The sequence below is a fragment of the Trachymyrmex cornetzi genome, unplaced genomic scaffold, assembly GCF_001594075.2.
Source record: "Trachymyrmex cornetzi isolate Tcor2-1 unplaced genomic scaffold, Tcor1.1 scaffold532, whole genome shotgun sequence".
In the NCBI taxonomy this organism is placed as follows: domain Eukaryota; kingdom Metazoa; phylum Arthropoda; class Insecta; order Hymenoptera; family Formicidae; genus Trachymyrmex; species Trachymyrmex cornetzi.
The window spans coordinates 193,210-195,474 of NW_017299842.1; the positions used below are offsets into that span (position 1 = coordinate 193,210).

Genomic DNA, 2,265 nt, shown 5'->3' on the forward strand with positions numbered 1-2,265 from the left:
ACCCTCTCTACTGTGTGTGTGTGTTTTGTGTGTGTGTGTGTGTGTGTCAGCAGAGATAAGGACCCCACGGTTCGTCACTCCCGCGGTATTTTATGACTCCAAACCCTCTCTACTGTGTGTGTGTTTTGCGTGTGTGCGTTGTTTGTGCGCGCGCGTTGTTTGTGCGCGCGCGTGTGCGTGTGTATGTGTGTGTGAGAGAGAGATATGGGTGTGCACATTATTCATCAATAATCGCAATATTCTAAGGATTATGTGGAATTTCTCGGTCTGCGGCATCCAATACGGTATTGAGCAATGACATGTCAGGGTATTTGATGTTTTCCTGATGTCGTGCAAAACCTAGGTACCACAAAACGCTGGCAACGTGTGCACATGTACCTAGAGTACGAGCTCCAGACTGACACGTACAATAATATCCATTAATTGGCTCATTAAGATTGTGAGCAGCATTCTCATCATCCCTATTATCAGTCTCGTATGAAATGAAGATCTGATGTCTTGTTGCATTACGAAATCTGGAATACAATCTAATTCTCAGAAAACCTGGCTCATTGAAATGTTGATCAAGTTGAAATTCCTCATCATTATCTCTTAGTAACTTATCTTGGATATATGAAGATGCTAGATTTATTTGATAAATGCCCACAGTCAAATCTTTCAGGTAATTCAAATCAAATATAGGGAAATCTGCCACGTCACAATAATTGAGCCGTCTCCATTGGGCATTTCTTAGTCGCAAGTTATCTACCTCTACTCTCGCTTGTACGACATTAGGAGTTGTCGATCTCTGTAGCATTTCTCTAGCAAGCTCAGGATCTGCATTTTGCATTTGAATAATAGGATGATACCTGTTTAGTATAGCTCCAGCTATGCGATAAAATTCATTAAGGTTTTTTGTGTGCTGGAGATTTATTGTTTGTGCTAAGAACTTGAAAACTGACCTCAAGTGGCCATTCCGTGCTTCGACTACCCAACGATTTTTTGTGACGATACGTGAATCATTCGCATCTTGCGTTGAAAGTTGCCTTTGTCCGCGTTCAAGCAATGCAGGCATCTTGTGATCAATGCCTAAACGCTGGAGTAAGGGTATTGCATCACGATAACCTCTATCCACCAAAACGATGTCACCATTCTGAAACCAGCCTTGTAATGTTTCTGCATCTCTCTCGAATTCTTGACAAAGGATTTCGGCATCATTATTCTGAGCATCAGAGAAATAGGGACCAAAAATCGTTAAAATGTAACCATCGGAAGCTACAATTAAAGTTGGTTTAACGAGATGACGATGTTTGTGAACGGAATAGGATTGACGTAAAACCCGAAAATTGTTACTTTTATGTATATACGCGTAGGTACTGTCAATCACAGCGATAGCTCTTGGTTCTTCGGGTTGAGGATTATACAGTTCATTTGCAAACGCCGTCACATGCTGCATAATAAACTCTTGCCTTGTTATTGATTCGGGTCCAATGTTAGTCGGGACGAATCTCTGTAATAAAGATGTCCTAACATAAGCCACAACAGAACTGACAGTTTGTCTACTAGGATAATCAAAAATGACTTTGAGAAAATCGTCACTCAACCCCTGTCTCATCTTGCACAAGAATACCAACAAATCCTTTCTACTGACGTACCTTAGTTTTCCATTTTGGAGTACAGGATCACAATAAGTAAAAAGTTCTTCAAACTGCTGTTTACTGATTGGTGCTATACACTGAAATTCCTCATCAGTTAAGTGATTTTCATCTATACCTCTTGTTCTATTTGCACCCACGTTTCTCAGTTGATGTAAAAAAACTTGCAACTGTGGACCCTTGATAACATAAGGTCTATTGATGAAACGTAGTGCAGGTAATAATATTTTCGAAAAAAAGCCATTTTCATCCAAATGATTTTCACAACTCCTCACATTATCCGGTATATAGATATTTGTTTCTATGAAGACCTGAACTCTGCATTGTATTGATAATCTTCGTACATTATTTTGAACATTACAAATGACGCAAGTCTGGGATGCTGTTTGAGTCAAGACATTTAATCGTACACAAGTAGGATCTGCCTCGATCATAGCCATTTCATCAATAATTGACCGATTACAGTTTATACACAACCTTGAATTATCATCAAGATGTAAAGGGGGATGGTCAAACTCATCACGCCTTGTAATAGCTATTTGGCGTTTATTTACGTTCTCATCACCATCCATACGTGCCAATTGACGAATATTGAACGGTCTATTACATGTATAACATAGCGGCCGTACTA

The 2,265-nt window shown here is 39.6% G+C and overlaps 1 protein-coding gene across 1 annotated transcript; it reads right to left on the reverse strand.

Moving 5' to 3' along the window:
- Positions 1-241: 241 nt before the first annotated feature.
- On the reverse strand, positions 242-2,074 carry LOC108765781 (uncharacterized). Its single transcript, XM_018514628.1, has one exon. The coding sequence runs from the start codon at positions 2,072-2,074 to the stop codon at positions 242-244; it is 1,833 nt and encodes a 610-aa protein (XP_018370130.1).
- Positions 2,075-2,265: the final 191 nt, after the last annotated feature.